The sequence below is a fragment of the Simochromis diagramma genome, unplaced genomic scaffold, assembly GCF_900408965.1.
Source record: "Simochromis diagramma unplaced genomic scaffold, fSimDia1.1 OVJJ01000463.1, whole genome shotgun sequence".
NCBI classification, from domain to species: Eukaryota; Metazoa; Chordata; class Actinopteri; order Cichliformes; family Cichlidae; genus Simochromis; species Simochromis diagramma.
The window spans coordinates 3,668,086-3,693,720 of record NW_024386941.1 but is presented as its reverse complement, the minus strand read 5'-3'; the positions used below and the strand labels follow the sequence as shown (position 1 = coordinate 3,693,720).

The window sequence follows — 25,635 nt, the reverse complement described above, 5'->3', positions numbered from 1 at the left end:
CCAGTACTCAATGTCCTGGCCAATGATATCTGAGTAACATCCGGTGACTGGGGAAATCCTGGGACTCAGTGCTGGCAGTGCTGCCAAGATCAGGCTTGTTGCCATGAACCCTGATGTCAGATAGCAGAAATGAAATGCTCCCTCTCAGACCACAGGCACAATCGATTGTGGAGATTATTTTTGCTGGGCGGAGTCAACGTTTTGGCGATGTGATATTATATGACGTCGCCAGCCGTGAAGTTTACTGTGGCAAGAGACTAAAAATACTACAAAGATCAACTGTGCTGTGCATGCGTTTATAAATAACTAAGACTGAAGTTAACTTAAGGACAACTCTTTTCACTTGCATAAGTCTGGCCAACCGTATTCCTTAATCCTTGGGTTTTATCAACAGAGAAATCCTTTGTTCAAAAAGTTAAATATTCTCTGTGTCAAACCAAAATCCAGTAAGCCTTTTATTTCTACATTATACTGAGAAAGGTATTGGCCACCTACACAACATTTTATGACATCTCATTCTAAACCCACTCGCATTTTTATGGAGTTGGTTCACCTTTAAAGCTACTGCAGCTTGCATGGAGTGTGTCTATGGGAATTTTCATCCAATCTCCATTCCGGTTCATCCCAAAGGTGCTCATTGAGTTTGAGGTTAGTGTTCTGTGTGGGCCAGTCTGTTCTTAAACACCAAACTCATCCAACCATGCTTTTATGAACCTTTATCCGCTGGGGCACAGTCGTGCTGGAACACAAAAGGGCCTTCCCCAAACTGTTCACACAAAATTGAAAGCATAGAATTGTCCAAAATGTCTCAGTAAGATTTCCTTGGAGCTAAAAGACCCAAGACAACTCCAGAAAAAACCATCCCAAAGCATTATTAAATTCAGTGATGTGTGACCTAATACGTTTGCCCGTATAGTGTAACTTTAATTTAGAGGTGTATGCCTACAAATGACGTGAAGTTATACTGCACCTTGGGCTGAAAGTCAGTCCAGTTTTATATGTAAATGTATAGACAAATTATTGCTCTGGGTGTGTGAAGAAGATGACAAGATCAAATGTTGGGTCAGCAACTACATTCAGTCTCACTGAACTCATATTAAGGACTGCATGGAAGCCAACTGCACCTATAAAAAATAAATTCTGTGTTAAAGCCACAACTTAAAACAGCTGCGATTGAAATAAACATGGCCTTTGTTGGAGTTTCTGAGGTTCCCCCTTGCAATGCTGTTTAGTTTTTCCCTGTCAGTATAGTGAAGAAACAAATTGGACAAGTCTGTTAAATTATTTTTTATTTTGTTTTATATAATGTTCAATATTTTCAGTACAGATACTTTATAGATACACTTATAGAACCCAGAGAGCACACAGGGTGAAAACAGATAGAAAGCCCCAGTGAAAGTGAAAACATCATACAGCATATACATATAATGCTCTCTATATACAGGTCCTGTCTCTCTCTGAGGTCAGTGACCACACCCCACATTTCCCAGAAAGTACCCCACCTTTACTCCTACTTTTATATACTTTGATGTTATTACACTATACAACTTACACGGCTCTTTAAATACCCTGCGGGCTGACCTTTGCTGGGCCTGTGCTTCGCCCGGTGTATTTGAGATCAACAAAGTGGCACAAAAGTGTCTCTCATGACAGCAAGGTCTGAACCTGCTGAGGGGATCTGGGCACCAGGTTTTCTGGGTCGTTGTAGGCATTAGCTGGGCTGGTCAGAGCTGTGTAAACCTCCCCGTAGGCTCGGCAAACCAATTCCGTCGACTGGCGGAAAATCTGCTCCCTGCACAAACAAATACGACTCGTGAAAACCTAACCGTCAATGTTGCAGTATCAAATTGGCTTTTTAAGCTTTTCTTAATCGGGCAAGTGAAGGCATGCTGCAATTAATCACTGATCAAGAGCTGAATAAAGTCAGCCTTGAATGAGATGTGTCTTTTCATGTGACCAATGTGTGCTGCCACTGCTGTACCAAAACAAAGAACAACAGTGTGTGGTGCACACTGCCATCTATGGACGCACATTACAGCATTAAGGCACAAGAATCAGGTGACTGCCACAACAACACATACTGACTTGGCAAAGAAAATACCGCTCACATGAGGGACTTTTAATCTCTTTCTCCGATTTCTGTCCCAATTTTACGGACGTCATAATTATGCAATTAAGATCTGGCGCCACTATTCATCTAAAGTTCTAAAGCTCTAAAATGTAGCCAACTTAAAAAACAAACAAAACAAAACAACAATTGGCAACAATTTTTGACAACTGTGCTCGTATTATAATAAAGCCATTTTGTTCTATTTGTTAGTATGTTGGTGTTTACGATACTGTGAAAGACATTATCTTCATATATTTTGGGGAACTAATTATAATTGGACAATAACATAAAAGGAACATTACTACGTTTTATTTTAGTTGCGACTTCTTTATCTACAGACAGGATTTGCTTCAGTGTTGTCCAAGAAACATTAAGTGACCATTTTATTTGCAGTGCAATAGAAATAGAGGATAGAACAACTGGGCTGAAGAGCCTGGTGAGAGGACTCGGGGACACAGTGGGAGCACCTTGGTTGTATCCCACTCACGCTCTTGAGAATCCATATTTTTAATTGGCCCGCAGAGAACGAGGTGGCACAGTGCTGAGTGTAACACCACACACTCCAAACCAAGTGCACTAAGAAAGAAAAACAAAAAGTGAAGCGAAAGGAGTCTAAAATCACATTCCCATTATTTGTGGGCTCCAGGAGCATTTTTCAGAGTGCAGGCGGCTGTTTATATGTGTTTAGGTGAGCAGAGGAGCGGACGTGAGCGATAGCGGGGAGAGCGGGAGAAAGACAAAGAGGAGGGATGATTTCAGGGAACGAGCGAGGGTGAGAAATGGACCAGAAGCTAATTAATGGCGTCCTGCCCATCAGTCCTCCATGTCCATTAATAGAGAACATTAACCTGAGGTACAGAGTGCTCCTCAAGCCTGCTGCACTTTCCAGTAAACGTAACTCATAGAAAGAGCCCTCCAATGTAGCAGCTGCATTGAGCTAAAAGCATGTGCTTTTTCTGATCAGTAAGACAAATACAGCCAGTCCTGCCCACCGTGCTCTTGATGTGTTGGTGGCTTCAGCAATTTAGTATCCAAACTCTCTGTAAATTTATTCGAGTGTTTTGTTTAGAATGCAGTAATGATCATATTACATCTGAGTAAGTGATGAATGTTGAACATAATTAGGTCGATGCACCGGTTCTATTTTTATTCAGTCAGAACAACGCTCTCCACTCTGTTATTACACCAGGTGATTTGGGTAAACATTTAATTTGAGGCCTGAATATTGCATGTATGCTGTTCTCTGTGTGAACAGAGAAACACCTATCAACATTAGGGACAGAAACTCACTTGATGGCTGCACTTAGCAGGAAGTTGAGCTGCGGCATCACAAGCGTGTCAGGGGACGACAAGTACCGATCAAACTGGACCTGTTTGCATGCGAAGGATAACAGCAGGCATCATGAATCAGGTATCTGCATGGGCCTTAGCTTTATTAACACATTTAGCATAACTCACCATTGCCGCCTTCACAGAAGAGCTGTCCATGCCGGGGAGGAGGGACAGAGCACCCTAAGAAAAGAAAAGCAACTGTCAGTTCAGAATCCACCTTCAGGTTACAGCGCTCGAGCAGCAACAATGTAAAGAACTGAACAAAAGTAAGGCAGTGGAGGGTCTCCATTTATTCACATCTGCATGCAGTGCCAAAAAGATTTCTTTGTGTACCGTCTATGCTGTCTTGAGCAGCAGCTATAACCTGCTCTTCTGGCCAAAACTTAAAATGCTTACAAAAAGGTAATCGTAATTGTGCATGGCTGAGCTGACCCCTAGAGAGCTGGCTGGAAAGATGATTTACATTAGGGCTAGACGATATGATCTAAGTGCTATATCATGATAAAATGTCATCTTTATCTCAGCATCTATAAATGTAAATATGCATCAGTGCATGACACTTCCTTTCTTGTCCTTTTAAAAGGCCTAACCAGGTTAGTTGGAGCTATTCCTGATTTAATTATATGTGGTTTAGATGATTTACAATCTGAAATTTACAAAGACACTATTTTAAATCAGTACCCAACCTCTAATTGACCTATAAGACACAGAATTAGGAAAATACTCGTCAGTGTAGTTCATCTTTGCAAAATTACTGAAATCAGAAATGCACGCCTCGATTTGTGAAAAAGAGAAATGCCCTTCCTAAATCCTGACGTTAACTACACTGAGTAAATAAATGCCTGACTGTGTGCACACAACAGCAGATACCTTTGAGGCAATTAGCTGCCACTGATTATCCAGAATGGTAACATTAAGTCAAGCTTAAGCGCCTAAATTGCCAACATTAAAACCAGCAAATAGAAAGCAGTGCAAGGTTCAAAGCAAAAGAGTCGTTTTATAGGGATATGGATACATTAACAGACATACTATGAACCTACAAAGTCATCTGCTAGCAACAAGCTCTGTGAAAAGCCTCATTTAAAATCATAGTTTTGTTTTGTTGTTTCTGAAATTTAATGCATCATAAAAAAAAACCAAAATACAGCACACCACACAGTATTAAGGAGTTAAACAGTTGGGCTGGAATCAAGTGCAAAAGGTGTGATTGAATCTTTTTAAAAAGACAACCACAAAAAAAACAACTAGACAGGCCACCCGGGCAGAGAAATAGTCTGCAGAAGATCACAGTTTATGATTGACCTCTGTGTTGAACTGCAGCAGCAGGGTGTGGTATGTCCTGACATGACCCAGAGTCAAAGCTTGCATGCTAAACCACAACTATGGGTGTTAGTCAGTCCAGTGGCAAAATGTGTCACAAAGAGGGTGGAAGGCTCATCAGCTCCTATCTGCACAGGACACTACTGGAGAACCCATTTTTAAATACAAGCTGATAAGATCTGCCCTTCTCTGTTGCCTTCATCTGAAAAATCTGATGGACATGCTATTATGCCCTAACAAAGAAACTGGTCATGTAACCATAGCAATAGTAAAGCCTGTAAATGTGTCTCAAAGCGGTAGTGCAAACAATACTGCGGGAGTCTGTATACTGTTAAAAAAAAAGAGAAAAAAAAAGGAGGACCATTAGCGTGTCTAACAAGAGAAATGACAGAAAAAAAAATCCAGTTCTATAAACTCATAAGTGAGCACATGTGAACATGTGTTTAAGTGCTCTGTGTGAGACCTGTTCAGCACTGTGCTGCTGGACACAGTTGTAGATATAACTTAGTCCGGCTCTGGTCAGCACGTAGGATGCCTGCTCGTTGATCAGAGTGTCCAGGTGAGCCTCGATCTGAAAAATGTGGGAGAGAGTGGCTTCAAATTCAAGTCCAAGCCTGCATTGTGAATAAATGGTACTTGTGATTAATAGAGAATCACTGTGCTGTTGATAATGAAGCTTCTACTGGAGCTCTTGTGGTGTTCAATTACACAAAAAAAGTGCTAAAAATAAAAGGGGTAGATGGACTATTGGAGCGTGAACAACAATGCACGATGCACACCCTTTTATGAGACAGCAAATTAGATCTCTTTAGTGAAAGATTTGGCCTCTGCGGATTGTAATGAAAAGGATGGGAATAATTATCAGCTATTAATAATGAACAATACAGATGCAGTAATGTGGAATAACAGAGACTTGTGATTCAATAAGTCTTGTTCCATACCGGCATATGGTTCTTAATCATTGTTATTAGAGTCACGGTGTTTACTTATTCATCAAATACAGCTACGTAAAATGAGAAAAAGAATGTCTAATTCACTAATTATTTATGTATGTTTACAACTGGAACAGACCTGGAACTCGAGCATCTCAAGCCTCTTGTCTGTAAATTCAAAGAGGGCCAATGTGGTCTTCATGACATACAGTGAGTTGACCATATATGTAGCCATGTCAGCTGTGCCAAGGTTACTGGCTGACACAGTACACAACTGTAGGAGGGGGTCCAATATGCAAGAAAGAACCTGGGAGAGAAAAAGTAAGACAAAGCCTTAATCACTGAGTTAAATAGCACCTTTTCTAAATTAATAGATGGAAACAAATATTACAATAGACAACAATAAAGGGAGGTTAGTTTAGGGAATACATTTTTTTAAATCCAAAAACATGTATTTACCTGAGCAAAGTCAGCCTGACGAGCATCCAGAGGAACTACTGAGGAGTCGTGGGAGGCCAACACCTCCCTGAGAAGGGAGAGGGTCTGAGTGAGGGAGGCTGTAGGTCCCAGGTCTGCAGGTGGTAGCTCCACCTGCTCAGGCAGACGGCGCCATAAGACAAGATGTAAGCGAAGTAGAAAAACAACCAAAATGGCAATCACAATGGTTAGTTGTGTGCAGGATATATCCTCCACACAGGCAAGTTGTCAACCAACTACACTGCACACAACGCTACAACCTGCTATCACACTGATCCTCAGTCGGTTGAGCTGTTTTTTTTAATGAAGAGGGTTTTGATTTTATTGGCCTCTGGACACACAATGTAGAACTGAGCATGGCCACCTTTGTCCAACTAATAGAGCAAATTATGAGAAAGCTGTGTTCCTGGCATTAGGTGGAATTGACACCAAAACCCTGAGGGCCTCCAATTTGATTAACAGCAAGCTACAGCAATAATTCTTGTAACTGCTATCGATCGGGACACAGCCAGCATGTAATGTGGAAGAGCTACTGCTCGTGCTGAGGTATATTTGGATGGCAATTTGACTAAATGGTGACAAGTCTGGTGTTTCTTGGCAGCTAGCGCCATTTTGATGATGCGGCCAGCAGGCCGAAATTGTTTACAAGCATAAGTGGTTCAGAAATAGCCTTGTTGTGTTTGAGGGTTTAGACGTAGAGCTGAAATATACAAAGTGTGTCCACATGGTGCAATACTAAACTTCACTACACTGTCATTTAAGCATTTTTATGAAAGAACATTTTATCTCTTTCTTTAGTTAAGATGTCGTAAAGAGGCTAACCGATACTGGCTTTTTGAGGCCGATGATCTTTTTTAGGGGACAAAAAAATAAATAAATACTGACATTTCACCAGACATTTCTTATAATCATAGACAAATAGTAAACTGAAGCTATAACAAAAAGAAAAGTGATGATATGACTATTTAGAAACTCTCTAACACAGTATTTTACAAACTAGTTTACAACTTTTGACGAAGATTTGTTACTAGAAAAGCTACCTCAAAGGAACGCTCTTTGTGTCCTCATGGGATTGAACCAGGGACCTTTTGCTTGTATAGTAAATGTGTAACACAAGAGCATATGGTACATAACTAAGACAGAGTGCTCTCTGCTGGACAGACAATATGGTGACACCTTTTCTAAATTACACTACAAGTGTTGTATTCTCTATTATTATGTCTGTACTAGTGATTTTTTTAAACCGCCACTTCCCCACAAATGTGTGAAGAAAAACAGTACTGTGGATTATGCTACCTTGTCCATGAGTCTGCTTGCATGAAGGCTTAGACTGTTGAAGAACATCTTTTTGCTGAGTGAGTGCATTTCCTCAATAGTGATGAGCAAGGAGGCCACACTGGTTCCAATGATTGAGCTGGAAAAAGACCAAATAGGGAGATAAACAGACAGCCACATTCAGTGTATGTTTGCATGATCAATTACCTTTTGTTTGCCATTCTTTAGCAGAAAAAAACCTGAAATCTCACACTTTAAAAGCTTAAAGTAGCATCTTTTGTCCAACCAAAGGCGTGAAACCTGAAAGTTACTGTAATGACTAATAGAAAATAAAACAGAAAAGAGACTAACTCCACAGTTTGCAAAAACCAGTCGAAAAAGCCACAGAATTCTTTGTTCTACACAATGAGTTCATTGATTATTTCATTATTGAAATTGATGTTTTTCAGGTTTTTGTTGCTGATTAATCAACCTTTCATTTCAGCTCTGCGGTTGCTGCTGAGTTATTTGGACCAAAACTTTAAATACCTGATGGTGTGGTGGTAGAACTTGAGCAAGTTGGACAGCTTGTAAAGAAGGACAGCGCCTGGCTCTGCTACTATGACTTGTTCTATCCGAACCTGAGGAACATTAACAGTGAGTAAATCAGTCAAATAGTGATGCACAAACAGCCAGTAGTTTGAAGTGATTGCTCACTTTTAGCGGCCTGCAGACTCCTTCTGTAATGTGTCCAACCACTTCCTGCATGTTATCTTCCACGCCTAATGCAAGCAAAAGGCACAAAGACATAAAAAATACATGAGCATTTGAGATCACTGTATATGTAATCACTGTATTCATAAATATACAACTGAGAAAAAATACATCATTCCTTAACTACAACATAGTGAATAGACGATTTATATGACTTCCTATTGGCATCATACAACCATATTAGCCTTAGGACAGAAACCTGAACTGGATGATGGGAATTTAACTGTGCATTGTATAATTTGTCATTACCTTGCAGAGTGACTTGTTTCAGCAGAGCTTCCAGATGCTCTTTCTCTGAGGCAGTGGCTTGGTGCAGCCAGGCCAGCATATCCCCAACATACCTGAAAGGGTGACAAAACAGCATGTCAACAATGGACCGAGCCAAGGCTAATCTTTCCATACCGTGGTCACAGCTACAACAGTGGGCCATCGCGTTTCACTCCCCTCAGCCAAAAAACACACAGCGTGAATTTTAGTGTTACATAATGGTAAAAAACAGGAAAGCTAAGCTTAAATTATTATAGTGTATGTTTGTGTGACTGTGAGTGTGTGAGCGAGGACATAAGGAGGTGAGAAAGAACTTGATGTTCTCAGAACTGTTGGTGCTTCCTATAAAGTGGAGGTGATTTTGTGTTCCAAACATGGCTGGTGTTCTGAGAAAATCTCCCATTTGGCTCCTGGGCAGAGGAGGAAGGGGGAAGATGGAGTGTGTGGTACAACAGGAAACTCGGGCACACTCAGATCCTGTTATTCAATAGACATTTAATATCTTCCTGAATTGGGTTTTAAGAGTCCAAATTCGAAGGAGTAAGGAACAAACTGTGATTGATTTATGCTCTAGAATACTTGTAGCCTAAATATTTTAAAGGCATGATTGTGCTTCTGAAGAACTGTAGAGCATTTCTTGATATACAGTGTGAGGCTTGTATGTGTCTGTTTATTAAAGTTCTACTGAATAATTTATTAGAGAAGCTCTCCTTATCATCAAAAACTGAATTTTCATAAGTAATAGTTGTTCAAGATTCTGCAATTTTTCTTCTGATTTTTTAAAAATTGATCTATTATTTATGAAACAACATCAAAGAATTAAAGACAAACAGCCATGTGTCTTTTGAGATGTGCAGACTTAGATATTCCTGACTTAAAGGGAAGACTCCCTAAACTATAAAGGACTTACCACAGACCTGATAACTTAAAAATGATCATACTTATAAGAAAATAAGCTCTTTTTTTAAGATAGGAAAAAGCAGTATTCAGCTCTTAAATGCAGTTTGAGAACCTAAAGTAAAATTACAGTGTGAGGGGAGTTGTACCTCAAAGGGTCATGTGAATGCATCTCTATAGGCCGGGGAGTTCCTCCTGGCCCACCACGGGTGAGGGCGTCGATAAAACCTCGAACAACGGCACACCTGCGTGCAGTGCCAAACTCATCCAGAGTGTACCTTACAAAACAAAAGGAAACAAAGCAATAATTAACAACCAAATGTAATGTGAAACAAGCAGCTGTACTGTTGTGCAGGCTGCAGTGTGGTCAGCCGGTAAGGTCAACAATGAAGGGAGCTTTTCCAGAATGAAAGAATTTAAGGTTATTCTGAAGACCATGCAGTGTCAGGCTCTGTGACAGACTAAACAGAAGATAGCGCTGACTTAAGATTCCAAAAATTCTCATATCTTCTCTCTAAGCCTCAACATCCACAGCCAGAGCTTGACCTTGGAAACTTTGTGGGTGCAGAGACAGGTGCATTTCCGAGAAAGCGGGACAGACAGGAGAGGTCTGCCACAAAAACAAACAAAGTGAAAAAGAAAAAAAAAAAAAAACGTGTGAAACTTTCACTTGTCTTGTTAATCTCACGGTATGCCTCGGAAAATCTATGAGCAAATATTTGTGAGGACGAATGACCTTCTCCTGTACTAGAAGGTATAAATTATTTGCAGATACTGATATTCACCGGTTTAAAACACATGTTGATTCAGCCCTTAAGCTTTTCCTCTTTCTGTGAGTAATATGTTTCAATGTTATTGACTCACATGGTCCAAAAACACTGGGCAATTAATTTTTTTTGTTCCTTAGCCTTTTCAATTTAACACGTTTAATTTGGAATTAACGTGTCAAGTCCTAGCTTTGGTTTGAGTGGATTTTCTTCAATAACACAACTGTGCGAGACAGTGACCAAAATGAATTAGCCTGATACGCGATGAAAATTCTATCAACTAGAAAATGTTTGACCCGTAGCACACCTTTATACATTTGAATGCATTTGGCTAATTTTGAGCACACAGAGCATTACCTCTGCATTCATTCTGTTGCTTCAGTCAAAGCATCAATATTTATGCGTGTCCAAGTTGTATTTACAGACTTACTGTGGATTTAGACTAATGCGGTCAATCTTTGTAGAGCCTACAACATAACCTACATAAGTGGCAACACTGTTAAAAGCATTTGTGCTTTTGCGTGGAGTTTTATGTGTTAATTACTTCGTGGTCACGTCCCAGTGTTTTGAATCTTGTGTCAGCCACAATACAAACAAAGAGAAGGTCGGGACTTTTTTCCCTCCTGGATCTCCGCTCTGTGTTGTGGGTTTTTTCCGCAGAGGCAAACATATTTGCCCCTTGAGTTTGTAGCTTTGATATTTCTTTGTTCATTCTGGCATTCAGCTTACTTATGTTGAGGCTTTGACTATAACTCCTTATGTTGAATGATTGTTATTCTCTCACTGATAAATTCAATAACTGGAGCAAAAAAGTACCCAGAAATACACAGACAGTACTTAATAGTTCATTCGCAATAGTTGTGGGCTACCTCAGTGGAACGTGTAGTTGCATTTCCAGGCAGGGCACATCGGGTTAAGGTGTAGGATATGTCTTCGTTAGAAAGAGTTTTGTGGTTAACACTTACTAACAGCATAGATTTGACACAGAAGAATAAATCCCCCATTACAATCAAAAGTCCCTCTCTACTTTTCAGATTCCGTCCCTGCTTCTGCTGTTAAATAGAAGTTTTTCCTTCCCACTGTGGCCAAGGGCTTGCTTATAGGGGGTTTTCTCTGTATTACTTTATATTACCTTACAATATAAAGTGCCTTGAAGCAACTCTTATTATGATTTGGCTTTATATAAATAAAATTGAACTGAATTGGAAACATTTGTAATTGTACAAAACAAAACAACAACAACAAAACAAGACTAATGACTATTTCTCTTTGGCTTATAAGCAAGAAAATGGTAAAGATGTTACACTGATTTCTGTAGACTGCAGGGGGAATGATGCAGATAAACAATCAGCAATGAAAGAAAGAAAGACTGCTTACACAGTACATTATACTGTTTGTGTTGACTTTAAAAAACACACACAATGAACTTTGGAGAGGAAAACTGAGTGCAAAGGAAAGTGATTTCCATTTTTTTGAATACTCCTTATAGAAACTATGAGTGATGTAGATTTGGAAATTCAAAATACAACCTCTGAATTTATACTACTTATAGAGGATTTTTCAGAAGTTTGCAGACATATATTTAAGACTATTTGAACATTTTTATAATAAGAGGGATTGTTTTTTCCCTTTTAGCAGACCTCCCCTCTCCTGTCCTACAGGCTGCACGAGGGCAACATTCGGTTGTGCCAGGCCGTCATTTTATAACTTAGACGCTTTTTGCTTCTCTTTCCAAGACCACAGTGACAACAATGCCCTTAGTTCTCACTATTCACCACTGACTGCCCAAAGAAGACAATAACACAGTGCAATATAGTCACTGTGGGAAAAAAACCCTACATAATTTTGAAGTTAACATGGATTTGTAGTGAAAGTTTGTAGATGTATTTTGTGGCCTATCTTACTATTATTACTATGAAATCCAAAATAATGTTTTAGCCACAATATGATCCTGTGGTTCAGGACTTTAAGAAATGCTGACACAAAGAGAAAGACAAACACAGAGACGTGCTTCTGTTAATGTGTGTGATTATATGTTACTTGTAAAGAACAGGTCGGTCCTGTAAGGCTTCCATGGCTTGAGTTAAGACGGGGCTGATATCACACGTCTCCTGGGTCAGTCCCCTGCATTCATCTATGGTGAAAGAAACAAAATAAAACAAGAAATACTTCCACTGGAGCATAATCTGATGATTTTAACAACTGAAGTCTTGAGAGTTATGCTCTACTCCTTGTTGCTAAATGTTGTGGATCATGGCGACCCTGCTGGGGACAGCAAATCAAAGAAGAAGAAGAAAACAAATTTTCTTTCGTCTTTTTCTTCTTCTTCTTCTATTTTCCCCTGAATTTGGTGACTCTGCTTGTGTTTCACACAGTACAAGCACACAGCCAAGCTTCCAGACTGTGGCAAAACACACAATCCACTGTTGTCAATCTCAACTCAAGCTGGAAACACAGATAAATCTGCAATTGTATCTGCAAGTAAAATTTGTTTCTCAGTCTTAAACAACTGACAAAAAAAGAGGTTTCCCCAAAATACATAATTCAAAAACGACCAAACAACGTTCTAACCTAGTGTCACTTCACAGTTAACAAACTACTACTTGACAAATCTCTGTATTTCAGGCTTTTGGCAGGTCTAAACCACAGCAAAACAAGCGTGTGTAAGGCAGCTCATAATTTAGCCGACCCTCTACATTTTGTAATTTCATGAAGACACAAATGAAGTTACTGTGACCTAAACAGTTTATTTCCAACCCATTTGACATCAGTGACAAAACACATGGCTAAGCTGCGGAAAATATTGTAGCCTGGCATTCTTTTGCAAAGACAGACAGGATATGAGTCACATGTATCCTTAAATGTATCCAATACACGCAATTACTCACACTTGAAAGAGCAAAATTTTCTGTTTAAATGCGAAACCAAAAAGAACACATCATGATCAAAAGCAATAAAAAAAAACATCATACTTTTCTTTGTTTTTTCAGAACACGCACATGCCTTTTATGTATTTCTACTCTGCACTCACTTTGAGCCCAGCGGTAGAGCTGCTCATATGAGGTCTCCTGTAACACTGCCATCTGCTCCATGATCTCTAACCTAGAAGAAGCATGCAAGCCAAGACCACACATTAAACACTCGAGACTTGCTGCATAATGTCAGAAGCATAACAGTGATGTGAATACACTTTACTGGTAATTCTTCCACTTAAATTATTAAATTTAATAGAGATGAATATAACACAGATTAAATTACTGTAAGTGACATTCTTTTATTTCAGTGAAAGTGGAGGCAAAGGCAGTTACACAGTGAAATGTGGATCTTACCCTGCAGTTTGCTGGTTAGTTCGCAGGAGGATTTTCACATCTTCATGGATGTGCTTCACTCGGTTGAGAGCTTTGAAGAAATCCTGGCAAAATAAACAACACACAAATTATGTAATCTGAGCAATAATGCTAGCAGAACTGCAAAAACAATCTGATATTCTGGGAAAAAAAACTGTTGTTTTGGGGCATGACAAAACACATGGCATCTGGAGCCTATCCCACCCTGGACAGGTCGCTAATCCGTCCCATGGCTTGCAGAGAAAGACAGACAGCCAACAAAACCTCCTGTGAATTTCAAATCATCAAATAACTAAGCAGTCTTTGGACTGTGGGCGGAAGCCAGAGTATCCAGAGAGAAGAGAGGCACACATGTAAACTCAACACAGAAGGCCCCAGACAGCTGGTGGATTCAAACAAAGGACCTTCTTGTGATGAGGCAACAGTGCTAAGTCACTGCAACGCTCTTTAAAAACTCATTCTATGATATTATGCATATGAAGCTGAAGAAGCACTGCCTCATTTCAAAATAATTGCAAGTCAAACAAATTTAATTTTAAAAACAACAACAATGAACCAAAGTGTTGTACTCAGTAAAAAACATAAAAACATAAAGTGCATTTGATCAATAAAGCAGTTTTCTTTTTGTATTTGCATTCAGTTCTTGATATAATGTATAAAGGGATGGAAAATATAGCATTGAACATTTACTTGCTAAGAAATTGTAGTACTGTTCACATCTTACTATAGATTTCATGGAGTATGCAGGTAGTATAGCCTCGAGTAGAAAGATGATCACTGAAGACAAGTCAAAAAAATTAAAGATAAAATATAGTCTCCTAATCCTTCCCCTGCAAAACATAAGATTTGTCACTTCTTCTAATTCATTGTTCATGACAGTAGAGATTTACCTCAGTAATGGGTCCATCTCGAGACCCTCGCAGTGTGGCCATCTCCTCATTAGATAGCTGGAACTTGGTGAGGAATGCCTGAGCAACCTGAGCCCTCACCTCCAGACGCTGACTGAATGGAAAGAGATAAATGTTGTTCATTTCCTTGACTTGTGACAGCTGCACTGTAATAAAACCTTTTCTTATCCTTATGATGCACTTCTATTTTAGTTTCTGTTCAGCAGGGTATTTGCTTATCATCATGATGTTTTATGTCTTTCTATAAAACCCTTGTGGATTTTTGTCATAGAAAAAAAAAATTGTTTTCTTCAGTCTTTCATCAAAGAGTGTTATCACAGCATTTTGTTACGGCCCCTTGTGTTTCCTTACTGCACAAATAAAAAGGTGTGAAAAACTACCTTATATGCCTTCATTTAACAAAGAAGGGGGCAAGCTGTCAACAGGGTGCAATGATCAAAATCCTGCAGCAGATGGCAATCACACTCTTCACACACATACACACAAACAGAGAAAACTGAGAATAAAAGCAGGGTGGGACACAGGCATCATGTGAAGCAGCTTGAATATCAGAGTAAGAGAAGAGACACAAAGAAAGAACAGAGCCAGATACCGGCCAGGTTTTGTCACCAATGACTGCAGAGCGATGGCTATCAGTGTGACAATAAGTGTCTTAACACAGTAGTGACCATGGAAACCACCCTGATCAAATGGGGAACTCTGTCACGGGACAGCGGAACAGCAACGTGTCCTCCCTTCATCCCCGTGTGAGCCAACTCCTCTATAGTCTCTCTCTTTGGCAAAAGTGCAGAAAGATCAGTAAATAACTGGGTTATTTGGGTAGAACAGAAGAACCCAACATTATCTGACAGTTGTGTCTCACATGGCCATTACTAGTGCTCAGCCGACTGAAAGTAAAGGGTTGTAAAACTGTTACAGAAACTAGTAATTCAGTATTTCTCTGTAGAACTTGCCAAGGCTCAAACACACTGTAGGACCTCAAGCAAAATCTTTATTGAGATTTTGCTGCAGCACACAACAGATCCAACGGCACGCTTGGATTGCATACTTTAAAAGCTGGCTTCATTACAGCTACCTGTCGACATCAAAATTGTAAGAGGTGACTGTAAAAAGTTTAGTTTTTTTTTTTACTTTTTCAGCGATAAAGCAGAGCACCCCCTACATAAACTGGCCTTTTGTGTTTCAGGTTTTCACTAGTGGATTGTCCAAAGCAGCTCTTTAGCCTGTTAGAAACACCTAACAGTACAATATTTAGGTAAAGTAAAAGAACAAACTTATATGTTTTGCATAAGAAGTACCTGCGAGAAGAGAATGCACTGAACTCCAAAGGCAAAGGGAGAGAAATGGAATGAAAATTGGCTGGAGTAAGTGAAAAAAAACATCACATTACTGCGAGATAACAAATTAAAACAAGAGACACTCAAACACTGATATCGCACCAAAATAACAAGCTATGCTAACAAGGTCATTAACTAAACAGAGAGAAACCATTTCCATGTGAACATGCTGGTCCTCACACAAACACACTCACTGTTAATTCAAAATCTGTAAACTCGTTTAGGGTGAGGAGCAATGGCTGTCTGAAGAAAAACGATTTTATCACTAATATGCAAATTTATGCAGCAGGCTTTGACAAAAATCTAATTGGATCATCTGTTCTACAGTCAGATACTGTGGTATAAACATGGAATTTCTATCATTTAAGGTACTTGAGTTATTATCTTCACAATGGGAGAGAGGGAATGAAAGACAAACGTACGGATGTACAACAACAACAAAAAGAAAAATCATTAGCAATTTCTGAAAGGGAACAATGAAGCTTACGTGTTTATTTTCAGTTATTATGGGTGAACCACTACTTATTATTTACTCAACTTCCCATTCTAAATAAAATACGACATAATGCGGTTCATCCTAACTCGTACCCCGTTGTTTCGCATCCTTAATTCGTCTTCGCCGTGTGGAAACGCCAAACTTGACAGACATGTTAGCAGCAGCACAAAAAAATTTTTGCTCCCGCATCATCAGATTCACCTTTAGAAGATAAGAAATGCCCCCTCACATCCGAGCCGGGAGTGACAGACCCGTTCCTCCAGGATGTAAATCACAACAAAGAGGCTGTACAAGGTGAAAAGAGGGGGATTGTGGGAGCTCTCTTACACACCAAACAAGAGCAAAGGAACAGTGGAGCAGGAGGATCATTTTCTACAGTGCTGTCAGGACATGACACATTCTTCGCAAGACTGCAATTACTGAATACCAGAGAGAGGCATAGTACTTGAGTGAATCGGAAACAGCACACTGTAAGTATGACAAGAGACTATGGGTTAGTGGTTCAAAGGAAAATTAAGTCAATATTTTACCTTTGATCTTAACAATATCCAACACGTGCAAAATTGAATTAGAGCTGGGTCATGTGACGAGATCAAAACAAGTCACAGCCTGTGTCTTTGCTGGTGTCTCTGTGTGTGCTCAGATTTACCAATAAGGCCAATTGATTTAGTCTCTTCAAGCATGAAAATTGTTTAAGCAATATAACACTGCACAAGCTCATAAACAGCCTTGTCAGTACCTTCTTAATTACCTCACAGTGCCAAGCTCATAGCGCAGCACCAAGTTTATAAAAACTGACAGCCTGATTGCAGAGCACCGTTTACCAATTCCATTTGCTCTTATGTAAGGTGACTTGTTTAAAAAGAATTGCAATATTGCTTAAATTGAAAAATGACTGATAAGCATATGCATAAAAAAAAAGAAAAGAACTAGTGCAACACCTCTCCTTAATAAGCAAATGTCCAATCGTCTCACACGAGTTCAGAAGCATGTAGGTCGATTATGCATTAGCATCTATCAGGGGCCATTTCAAAGAATTGCAGAGAAATTTGGCACTCCCAAAGCTGTTAGCCATGTGCCAGCGATCAGAGAGAGCATGCAGTTACATCAGAAAGCACAAAGGCATACTCACAGCCATGTCCTCATTAGCAACAAGCTGAGTCTTAATAACGCTCAAGTGTCATTTTACACGGGTTGTTATTGATGTCCCTGATTGTTCTCTAAGGGGTTTCAGCACTCTTGTATTTATTAATGACCTGCCCCGACGTCGTACTGAGAACATTTATTCTCAGGGATCCATATTTGATCATTCATCACATGCTCACGGAATTAATGTAGTAAATGAGTTTCTGCCACAACGGAAATGCAGGTAAATCTTAGCCATGCAGGCAGCCAACTACGAGCATCTCAGTAAACAGCTCCAACAGTTCATGCCCTTCAGCTCTGGCTCATGCGGTTACACGGAAACATCTGTTTGTGAGACGTCTAAACTTGTTCAACACCATGACATGTCACACTAACGCAATGATCACACAAAGCAGTACAGGTGGGTAACATTACATTTCATTACGGAACAGCACACAACATATCAACCTAATGTGCTCTTGCTGACAGCATCTTTGAACAGAACCAGCTCGAAACAAAGGAGCTCTATGCTCCCACCTTTGCTTCTGCACACTGTAAGTGATCTGCTGTTGCCTTCCATTTCATTAGTGTTGACAAATGACACAGTGCCACCGGCAGATAAGACGGCAAACAGTAGAGGATAGGCCTCCTCGGCCAAGTAAATACAATTTTGGAGCATCTGCAGGCCTTTGAAAACGATTACACTCTCTCAGTAGAGCTGCCCTGTAAGCAAAACATGGGGGATTGTGCGGCAAATGCAGCACTGCTATAATAAGTGTCAACAGGACAAAACTAAAAAAAAAGAAGAAGTGTCTCGGGACTGCAGAGGGTTGTGTGACTTGAAATAGATCGGACCAAGAAGACTGGAGTGGGGTGGTGCAGTGAGCTGAGTGGTGGGTGGGTGAAGAAAGACAGCCTGACTGCACACTTCCCTTGGCAACTCTTCTGGGACAAAATTGCTGAAGACAAGGTCATAGCCCAGCGTTCACAAACCGTCCAATCTCGTTGTGGGGGCATTGCGGTTCTGCAAATGAAAATGTCACACAGACAGACAGCAGGTCCCACGGGACTGCTACGCAAAGAAGAAGACAAGGCAAGAGGCCACTCAGAAGGGCATTCTTGTAAAACCTCTGACTGTTCACCTTCAACAGGACCCACTGCACAAAGCGACACATTGTTTTTAAAAAAAATTGCCTGCACACGCTCACTGTTGGCTTTATCCCCACCGGTGTCTTTCATTGCTCTCAGTCTCGGAATTCATCTCCTTCCTCTTCAATCTTGCTGCCACTGCTCCCATGTCACCTTTTTGTCTAGGAGGTCCTGAAGCTGTGCCAGTGGAGCATGGAATTGCCGCAGTACATCACAGCTGTCAGCAATGTCTTTTGCCAGGAATCTACATTATCTCTACCCCTGCCTCCATGTCAACTCGCAAGGTCACTAAGCGCGGAGGTCACATCTGGCACAAATGTTAATGAACCCCACCCGAATTGTCAGCCATCAGCCAACAGGATGTTGGGGGGAGGGGGGGGGGGACGACATTTTATTTTTGCATTGCTGCCAGCACTCTTGTGGCCAAATTCAGATTAATGAAACCTAGATAAAAAATTATTGGAAGGCTTTCAACCAAAAAATATCCATCAGTATTCCAAGAGCTGTAAGAGAGTACCCAATATACACTGCGTGTCTACAGTTTGACTCTGTATCATGAGCTGTACTGGATCTGCATATCTGATAGACGTTAATATGTGCTGTCAGCAAATCTTAATGTACACACACCCACGCAGGAATGTACTGACGGCTGCTCTCCAGTAAGAGTCTGGCTTCAATTAGATCTGAGAGCGCACAGGAAAAACCCCACAAACCCTTGATTTTGAGACTTACATTTACATGTAGAGAAGACTGTAAGGATTATTAATATTGTCTTGTTCTTCTGAATCTTAACTGTTAATTATTTTACAGTTATATTCAAAGTACAGTTAAAAATGCAGTAACATATCATAGGTATCAGTAACATCAAATCACCTTACTGTCTTGTGCAGTAAGGTTTTTAAGTGCAGCCAGAACTTTAAAAAGCTGACTTACCGGTACTAAAGCACACAATTTAAGCTTGATTTTGACTTCTGTGGGAAATATTTATCCCAACTTACACAGTAACCAGAAACTCCTTTCATAACTACACCGCAAACTTCCGCACCATACAAGTCGCTTTGCTATGTTTTCGACCCGACATCTTTCTCGGAAAGATGCATGTCGCAGAAGGTTACAGCGTAGGGTTAAAATAGGGTTCCGGCTATGGTGTAAGTTACAATGTAGATCTGATGCAGAAGTACAGTTCATGTTCACGTGTAACACTATCACCTAAATGAGTGATGGTCAGACAACTTTCAGTGATAACCTTGTACTTCCTTTGTATCTAAAACTGGGATTGTACCTGTTCACACACCACTACTGGAGCCCACCTTGATGACTTGCAGTAGTATTCACTGCAGTATAAATCACCAAGCAACTCAAGACTAAGCTGAGCCCCACATACTTGTGGATATCGAAACTGTAACACTGGAGTAAGTAGGACAGCTGGAAGACAGATGGTAGTTGTCCAGATTTGATTCTCATTGCCCCCAATGGTGTGTGTCAATGAATAAATGAGAACATTGGTTTTTGCAGAGGTGGTATAGAGGTGTTAAAGATTTATAAAGCATTTATGTGTAAAGTCAGCTGAATTAAGAGATATTTTAACTTTTACTTTAGTCATTTAAAGTAAGTGTTAAATAAGTAATAAGCATAACTGGCCTGAATTTGTAGGATTCTGTATTAGTTTTATTTTTATGGCCTTTTATTGTCTGCTCCTCTTTTGCTGACCATCTTATATTGTAAACAATCAGAATAGTATTAATACTACACTTGCATTTTTTTTAAACATGTTCCAGTTAAATGGAGAAGTCCTCTTTGGCAGCTAACAGTACGAGGCAAATATGGGAAAACAAGAAAGTGCTATCCTATACTGCATGATCTATTTTCCAAACAAACTGGGTCCAATAAACTTTCAAATAATAATAAAGTAAAAAATAAAAATAAAGTTCAATAACTTTCAAAGTCAACCAATCTTTTTCCTGCTGCAGAACTTTACTTAAGTGCATCAGTGCACTTAAGTATACGCAAGTTATTCCATCCATTAATGTGATAAAAGATATTAAGATTGTCAGTCAGCCATCAAGTACAAATTATAGGCATCCAACTGAATTGTCTATTTCCTTTTGTTTATTCTTAAGGACAATTCACAATTGATTCTTCACATGTATCCTTTTTTAAAGACATAAATATACATCAAGTTACAAGCTGATCTCCACACACATCCAAATCTACTCACTTTTCTCCTTGCAGCTTGTTGGTTTTCACTATGAGGTCCTGTGTTTGCTCTTTTGCAGCCTGTAGAAGAGGAATTATGTTTAAAAGACAGTTTACAATAACTATATTCCCAAAATAAACTCCATAATCACTTTAGTCATATTTTTGATACACGCCATCAAGCCTATAAGAATAAACTAGGTCATGTTTTTTAAACTTACGGGAGAATTTTGAAACATATGGAGCTGATTAACGTACCTTTAATCTATTGGTCATTTCTTCACAACATGTGCTCATCGCCTGGACATCCTCGTGAACACTTTCAAGCTCCTACAGATCATGTGAAATCAGTTACACCAGCACTGATGCACCTCTGATCACATTCAAAAACCAAACACAAGTCGTACTACAGTGTGCCATGAGAATATTTCTAAAGCTGGTCCAGACCACACATTTTTGTGTTTTGGATAAAGAAATATCCAAATTGTAAGCATATTTTTATTTTATTAGATGGAGCACTAGATTTCTGCAAGTCGTCTGGGCTCTGAACTCTAGATCAGTGACTCGCCCAATAACTAGTCTTTTCGCACAAGATCTAGTGAGTTGCATAAAGAGAGATAAAGTATCTGTAGGACAGATCTTGGATATCAGCTTTCGATTAAGGAATGTACTAGTGTGATATTTGGATTGGATAGCAGCCTGATCCTTACTCAAAATGCTTGATCTGGTGTTGTGACAACAGCTGATTTAAAAGGCCAATGCATTTAATTCAGTTCTTAGTTTACAGCACCACAAATCAGCTGCAGTGCACCAGTTTCTAATGGGAGAGCCAACATAGCAGGGAGGAAGCTCACATCAAAAGGTGAGAAGTTTGGAGCCTTTTCACATCTGTGATGCTAAAAGCTTTTCTCTGTATGTTTGCAAAAGCTTTAACCGTTAACTGTGGTCAAATGAGTTGACATAACTGACAACTTCCAGCATGCTTTCCCTAATACAGAAATCCCCCAATTATGTGCTAGGGCCTATTGATGGGGTGTGAAGGTATGGTAGTTGCGCCCATCAGTTACAATCAACTCATTAAAAAAAATAAAAATAAAAAAATTAGTCAACTGAAATTATTTTTTTTCCTTACACAATTTGATAACTTTAAACAGATTGAAACACACAATTTTGAAAGCTGAGCCTTTTTAAATGTTACCTGACTTACTTCTATAGGATAAAGGATAAATCAGATTATAGTCCTTTTGGTCCAATCATTGTATGGGACTATAAAATAAAATTCTTCAGGATTGGCTCCAAAAGTCATGCAAATAATTAAATTAAATTTGTGTGATATTCAGAGATGTGACTACAAGTTTGACTGCATGGACAGTTTTCACATATCAAAGTGGGCCACAGTGGTCTGAAGTTGGGGAATGGCTGCCCTCAAGGCACGCTCACTCCTAATCTTGTTATGTTTACCGCATCTGTATCTTCTTAGCTCCACTCAGCATGTTGTGTGTGTATGTGAGGTGATGCACCCATAGTGTGACTAAGAGCAGGGAACGGAGAAACCCGGATTACCATGAATGGCCATTTGGCCACATGCAGTGAACACTTTAAACTTACCCTAAATGAGACTTGTGCAACTAAATTTACAAAATAACATGAATGCATTTTTTCCTTCTACCAGTTCATCATTTACCAGCAAATACCAACTCTGTAAAGTTATATTCTTGGAAGTATTTACATTCTACATTTAACATTTACATTTATTCTACAGTAGGATATGCTGTTGCTTTAAACAAAAGATGAAATGATTCCCAGTTCTCTTCTCTCCTCAGAATAAGTAATGCAGTTTATTGAAACAACAATTGTAGTGGATCAGTACTTGATTTTGATACCACGGTATCAGTATTGTACTGTACCTTCTCAGCGTATTGTATTTGTGGCCTGAGAGGTCAAACCCACTGGTAAAAACATCCGTTAATTGAATAAATGCTGAAAAAGCACACAAAATATACAACTGAAGAAAAATAAAAGTTAAAAAAAATCTTATAAATAATAAAAAATTGAATAAAACCAAAGCTCCCTTAACTGCAACAGAAGTGATTTAAGGGAGATAATAACATGAAGTAAAGACAACATCATAAAGCCACTGAAGTGACAGAAACTGAAAGATGCAACAGACTCTACTGAGACACGCCTAAAATAAGCAGGGGATCTGTCAGTGTTGTGAGAGAGAAAAACAGGAAAGGCAATAAATAATAAGTCATATAATACTGTAGATATATATTTGCTGTTAGCTGTTTACTGCAGCTGTTCTCTCACGTTATTGTCTCCTCTAAATCATCCTCATTGTGTCTGTGTGTTCTGTTGCATGTTTTGTGAGCTTTTCATTTGTCTGTGCTTTTGCAGTGTTTTTACATTTCAAACTTCCTTCATCCTGATGCTGGTAAGACAATATTGTGAAAATCAATCCTTCACTGTCATTCAATCATCTTTAACTTTAATTTTCTGCTGCCTTGATTATTCTAATGCATTTTTCACGTGCATCTCTTGGTCCTCATTAGCTCGTCTCCAACTGGGGCACAACGCAAGGAGCAAGGCTGCTAACAAAATCTAGGGGGTGGTCACATATTACACCTATTCTTGGATCCCTTTACTGGCTTCCAGAGATATTTAGAATCCACTTTAAAATTTTGTTATTAAGATATAAAGCTCTACATGGACAGATCCCTGCTTGTCCCTGCTTCTAAGACCTTATTAATGCACTCAGCCTAACCAAGGTTATCATTATTATTATTATTATTATTATTAATAATAATATTATTATTATTATTTCTATCATCATTGTTATATTTTTTTAAGTCACAGTGCATTTTTAATTTCTCAGCGCTACCATAGCCTTGTATCAGAAATGGAAAAAACTGAATCAGTGCTTCCTTAGTACGAGAACAAAAACTAACTTTAAATTACTTTTGGTGCATTTTGAAGTATGAACATACCTGTAATTGCCTGCTGGTAAGGGCTTAGAATAAAGGGAAGAGATGTCTATGATTGAATGATGGCATTTTTCTCCACAGAAGCAACTTTAAAAGCATTAATGAATTAGTTTAAAATGACATTGGCACACAGAACTACATAAAAGCAATGACTCATTCTTCGTCAGAACAAAATATCTAGTATTAAAAGACTATGAATGCCCAGATAAATTGTTTGGAAGTAGTAGAAGTCTTAATAAATCACTCTCTCTAATTTCACTCCCTGAAATGCTGTTTTCTTTAGAAATAAAAAGTCCTAATATTTGCTGTTTTTATAAAATAAAGTTTAAAATTAACAGATTCATTTGCTCATTGTGGAAATTCCCAACCCACCTCAGTTACTGCACATATATTTTATGCACTTTTCTGGCTATGATCCCACAGCATTGAGAGCTCATCAGTAATAATAAACTCCGTATCACCTCTTTTACTCCTTTAAATATTCGCGCAAATTCCTCGTTGATCGCCAGACTTCGCCTCTCTATATCCCCGCGAAGATTTCTCCTGGTGCGTAAACTGTTTTCAGTGAAGAACACCGACAGCGCCTTCAGAGCCTCAAGCATCTCCTGGAAGTACAAAGCAACAAAACCATTACTGTCAGCTGCAGTGTTGTGACAACTGTAATGTCCCAAGCTATCTGCTGCTTTAGCTGACAAATACACATCTCTAAATGAACATAAAATGTGGAAATAGTTTTGGCCCGCATTTTCACACTTGAAGTGTATGTTTCCTTTTATTTGAGCTAAATAACAAGCACTTTCTGGTGGAATAACAAGAGTGAATGGATGCAGCAAAAAGCGAAGTCTTGGACAGCTAAAGATCTGACCAATGTTATTACTGAGCTTTGATAGAGTCAGAGATGATCAACTACCACCTAGAAAGATTAACTTCGAAAAATCATTCTAATAATAATGAACGGCTGATTTAAACACGACTTATTTCGTTGCTACATTCAGCTAGTTAGCCAAATAGCAAGAAGCTAACGTCTTCCCACTTACCTTGTCGTTGTCAAGTCTGGTTTCTAATATCTTATTAAGCTTCCTGGACAGAGGATTGTTCGGCTGTGAAGCCGCATTTACATGTTGTGCTGCAGTCGAGCTGTCAGCTGAAATTTCTACTTTAGTATCAGCCATTGTACACAAACACTTCCACGTCAACTTTCGGAGAGATGTTGTGGTCCGTTTGAAATAAACGTCCGTCTGGATTCCTGACTAGAAACGATACAACGTTCCATCATGTGTGAGCTCAATATTCACAATAATGCGGAATTAAAATACAGGCTTTGAAAGTTTATATATACCCATTTTACACTCCCGTGCCTTTAAACTACTATAGAGGCTTTAGCTAAACTATTTAAATAAACTTGTTTTTGTTAATTGACTGCTATGTCCTCGAAATTACTGCAAGTGCGGGACAAGCGCTGAATGAAATGGTCATATTTACTTTTACAAGGAATAGAGTAGGCCCAAGAGGCTTCATTATTTCCAGTTTCTTGTGTCGTCAGTCATATCTGTGTCACATTAACGTTAACACATATGAAGGATGACACAATAATGTAAAGAATTATAGCCTGTTAACGACAGGCTGAATAACTTCCTCCATCTAGCTGCCTTCACACAACTCACAGGGAGCAAAGCTGCATTTAAATGCTTCTGGCAATATTGCACTCTTTAAAATTCAAGCATGAACTCGAATCAGAAATGAATAAATGAAAAACACAAGACATTGTTACTAATCTGAAAATGTTGAATAACCCACTTTTGCTCAACTGCACTAGGCACTTCCTTGGTTTTATGCAATTAAGATAGTGGGTAAAAACTCCAAGGAGTTTAAACCAAAGGAAAATAATAAAAGATTTGCTTGAAATATCTAACACAAACTTTCAAAGAAAGACAAACTTCCAGGTAGAGTTTTTAGAAAAGTG

General features: G+C 39.2%; 1 protein-coding gene across 1 annotated transcript; it reads right to left on the bottom strand.

The window, feature by feature from the left end:
* Nucleotides 1-1,272: 1,272 nt before the first annotated feature.
* Nucleotides 1,273-24,914, bottom strand: cog6 (component of oligomeric golgi complex 6). Its single transcript, XM_040037634.1, has 19 exons — nt 24,710-24,914; nt 24,134-24,277; nt 20,947-21,018; nt 20,711-20,769; nt 14,368-14,479; nt 13,460-13,542; nt 13,162-13,232; nt 12,171-12,264; nt 9,513-9,641; nt 8,449-8,540; nt 8,143-8,207; nt 7,975-8,066; nt 7,468-7,585; nt 6,154-6,285; nt 5,834-6,001; nt 5,226-5,333; nt 3,569-3,622; nt 3,401-3,480; nt 1,273-1,792 (listed from the first exon to the last, which is right to left on the bottom strand). Exons 1-19 carry the CDS (start codon nt 24,842-24,844, stop codon nt 1,645-1,647), a joined length of 1,956 nt encoding a protein of 651 aa, XP_039893568.1. The 5' UTR covers nt 24,845-24,914; the 3' UTR covers nt 1,273-1,644.
* Nucleotides 24,915-25,635: the final 721 nt, after the last annotated feature.

Bases quoted from the DNA above. Each gene is read 5' to 3' on its own strand.
- cog6 (XM_040037634.1), bottom strand. From the start codon at position 24,844: ATGGCTGATACTAAAGTAGAAATTTCAGCTGACAGCTCGACTGCAGCA. The intron at 6,286-7,467 runs GTAGCATAATCC...CTGCCTGAGCAG, and splicing joins CAAGCAGACTCATGGACAAG to GTGGAGCTACCACCTGCAGA. The intron at 3,623-5,225 runs GTCTCACACAGA...TTCTTTTCTTAG, and splicing joins AGCAGCACAGTGCTGAACAG to GGTGCTCTGTCCCTCCTCCC.